At 40.1% G+C, this 3,471-nt stretch overlaps 1 protein-coding gene across 1 annotated transcript; it reads left to right on the top strand.

Annotated features, from left to right (window-relative positions):
- Positions 1-691: 691 nt before the first annotated feature.
- On the top strand, positions 692-2,740 carry sox19b (SRY-box transcription factor 19b). Its single transcript, XM_056268634.1, has 2 exons — positions 692-1,635; positions 2,282-2,740. Exons 1-2 carry the CDS (start codon positions 1,001-1,003, stop codon positions 2,526-2,528), a joined length of 882 nt encoding a protein of 293 aa, XP_056124609.1. The 5' UTR covers positions 692-1,000; the 3' UTR covers positions 2,529-2,740.
- Positions 2,741-3,471: the final 731 nt, after the last annotated feature.

The raw sequence follows: 3,471 nt of genomic DNA, 5'->3' as shown, positions 1-3,471 counted from the left end.
ACTCACACCTGTGTCTACAAAAAGAGCGAAAGAAACAACATAAAGCTTTGCACCCACACCTTTTCTCACGCAATTATAGAAGCAATACACACCTTTAGAAGTTTCTGACATTCGCATGTCATAAATGGTCATCAAAAGGGAGTAATGGCACATTGCTGTAATTATATATTGTGTGTACTGTAACAATTCACATTTCACACAAATTTACCCTGAAAACACAGCTCAATAAACACAAGATTTAAACAAACTGTTCGTTTTCACAGAAAATTTCACATGACCCCACCATGACAGGGTTAAGAAATGACAATAGAAGAGACAGAAATTGTAAAGGTGCAAAGTGAAACTAATTAAGTCATAGAAAGTGATTAAAAGAAATCAGGTCCAAAATTAGCTACACAATCTTTGTGTCTAATTTTTAAAGGCTTGTTTGTTTTGAAGTGTATAAAAAAATGTGGCATGACAATTTATACTGAAATATGTAATAATTAACTGTAATATATATTGCGAATTGAATTCTCTGATCAATAAAATGAGCCTCTAGTTGTCTCTGCGTGCCGCTTACCTCCTGCAACAAGTGATCTTCGACGTACAACACCACACCCCTACAATTGTTATGCAAATGAGCAAAGGGTTGCGTCGAGCGCTGATTGGACAGACGTGGAATGCAATTATACAATTGGTTCAGGGTGGACTGCATACTATTTCTGCTCAACAAGTGGCTTGTGGATAGCGTTCAACAGAGTTAGAGAGACAAACAGCAGAGATTGAGAAACTTTTCGAGACATTTTTACTTTATTTTTGTTTTTAAAAAATTGCTATAAATGTTTTGATTAATCGGTTTCTCATTGCTCCTTTTTTTGGAGTTTAATTTGGCGAGACAATCCCGGCTGTAAAGAGACTTCACCTGCGCCGGATTTGTTTGACCTGATTAGGTTCGCTTGGACACTTTTAATTGGCTGCTTTACGCATTGAGCGGTTGAAACTCAAAGTGAGCAGAGGCATGATGTATAGCATGATGGAGCATGAACTGAAGACCGCGGGTCAACCTCATCCCCACCAGAACAGTCCAGGGATGCCTCCTCCGGTCAGCGGGGTTGGAACTGCGCACCACGGATCAAAAACTTCTTGTCCACCCGGCGGGGACCCTATGGACAAAGTGAAGCGCCCTATGAATGCGTTTATGGTGTGGTCTCGCGGTCAGCGGAGGAAGATGGCACAGGAGAACCCCAAAATGCACAACTCTGAGATAAGCAAACGCCTCGGAGCGGAATGGAAACTTTTAACGGACGCGGAGAAGCGACCGTTCATCGATGAGGCCAAACGTTTGCGGGCTGTACACATGAAGGATTACCCTGATTACAAATACAAACCTCGGCGTAAGACCAAAGCTCTCATGAAGAAGGACAATCACGTCGGCAAATATCCTCTCGCACCCGGCAACCTGTTGGCTTCAGCCGTGGCACAAGGACAAAGTGGTAGCCCGAGAATGGACGGCTATGGCTGGGGTCACCCCGGTGGTTATATGGGCATGCAGGGCGAGGCACTCGGATACCCGCAGCAACTGCACCGCTACGACCTGTCAACTCTCCAATACCCGCCGGCACAGACGTACATGAACAGCGCCAGTCCTTACAGGTTTGTTTTATCAAGAGATTTTAGTGCAGCTAAGTTACAGTATTAGGGAAGCTTGACAAATTGGGGAACTAGAAAACTAACATTAGTTATGTGGGGCGCCCGCACACATATAAATATGTTAACTGATTCAGTTTTCGTCGTGTTTAACTGTGAAAAGTTGAAGAATCAAACATTTGTGAACAATTCATATTGGTCTCTTTTAAATTTGTTTTATAAAACCAAAATTGATTTTTAAAATATTAATTGTAGTAGGCTATATAAAGGTAATTTCTTTTAGTTCAGTTGTTTTTGAAGTTGGTAAATTAATAAGCTATATATAAATGCGTTTATTCAGCATTTGACGATTTTTTTTTTCATTTTTCATCATAACTGCATATTTATTCATAATATGCTTATAGATTTTCTTATCATTGCCCATATTTATTCAGCATTTGCCTATAGGTTTTCTCAGATTAACCACAACTAAGCTCACTTAACCTGTATAGACCTGTTATTTGCTTGTCAGCATTACTTGGAACAAATGCAGAGCTGTTTTATATGTGGAAAGATACAGATTCTCAAAGATGTTCATGTGTCTGATGCCCTGGTCTTCTTTTGTCGATCACATTTTAATGGCTTATGTTGTCCCTTTTTTTTTTGTCCACAGCCAAATGTCTTATAGTGGCAGCCCTCAGCAGCTCAGTCCAGTGATGTCTATGGTTAAACCAGAACCCCTATCCCATTCACCTACTGGAGTACCAAACCACCACCGTGGTGCTTTCCAAGGGGACCTGAGGGACATGATTAGCATGTACATTCCAGGTGGGGATACCAGCGATAGCTCAAACCAGAGGGCCTACCCTGGTGTCCAACAGCACTATCTAGGTGGAACTGTTCCCCTCACTCATATCTGAAGTTTGGGACTGTAGTGCCATACATAGACACTATGGATTACTGAACACTTCTGATTGTTTACTACCTCCTTGCTTTAAATGATCTGAAGTTGTCTGCTGAAACTGTCTAGCAAACTTGGCTTTTTCAGTCTCCCGTTTTCTTCCTGTATTTGCAGCCATCACACTATGACCGGTCACCTTTAACTTCCTAACTCATGGCATTATGGACAATTAAAGGGGTTAGTTCAACCAAAAAATTCTGTCATTTACTCGCCCTCATGTCGTTCCAAACCCATAAGACCAATAGTTTATCTTCAGAACTCGAATGACGATCTTTTTAATGAAAACTGAGAGCTTTGTCCGTCCATTGACAGTCTACGCAACTGATACTTTCAAACCCTAGAAAGGTAGTAAAGGCATAATTAAAATAATCCATGTGACTGTGACAGTGGTTTAACCTCAGTTTTATGAAGCGACGCGAGTGCTTTGTTTGAGCAAAAGAAAACATAATTTACCTCTTTATTTACAAAATATTAATCTCGTTTACGTAACAACGTCCACTTTCGTGTCAACACAACACATGCGTTGTGGTGCTTTCTTGAACACATGTTGGAGATTAATATTTTGCGTCACTTAAAATTGAGTTTAAACCACTGAAGTAATATGGATTACTTTAATGATGTCTGTACTACTTTTCTGGCGCTTGACAGTGGTAATTGCATAGGCTGTCAATGGAGAGATAGAAAGCTCTCAGATTTGTGTTCCGAAGATGAACGTCAGTCTTTCAGGTTTGGAACGACATGAGGGTGAGTAATTAATGACTGGATTTTCATTTTTGGGTGAACTAACCCCTTTAAGTCTGCTTTTTTTTTTTTTTTTTTTTTTTTTTTTTTTTTCAGATATTTTAGTACAGGCATCCTCTTTCTTCCTGAATGGATACGTTTTTTTTGTTTGTTTTTTTAAC

This window comes from Rhinichthys klamathensis, unplaced genomic scaffold (assembly GCF_029890125.1).
Source record: "Rhinichthys klamathensis goyatoka isolate OS25496 unplaced genomic scaffold, OSU_Roscu_1.1 h1tg000275l_1, whole genome shotgun sequence".
Classification (NCBI taxonomy): Eukaryota; Metazoa; Chordata; class Actinopteri; order Cypriniformes; family Leuciscidae; genus Rhinichthys; species Rhinichthys klamathensis.
Note: the sequence above shows the minus strand (reverse complement) of the source record. Positions and strands in the feature narration are given on the sequence as shown.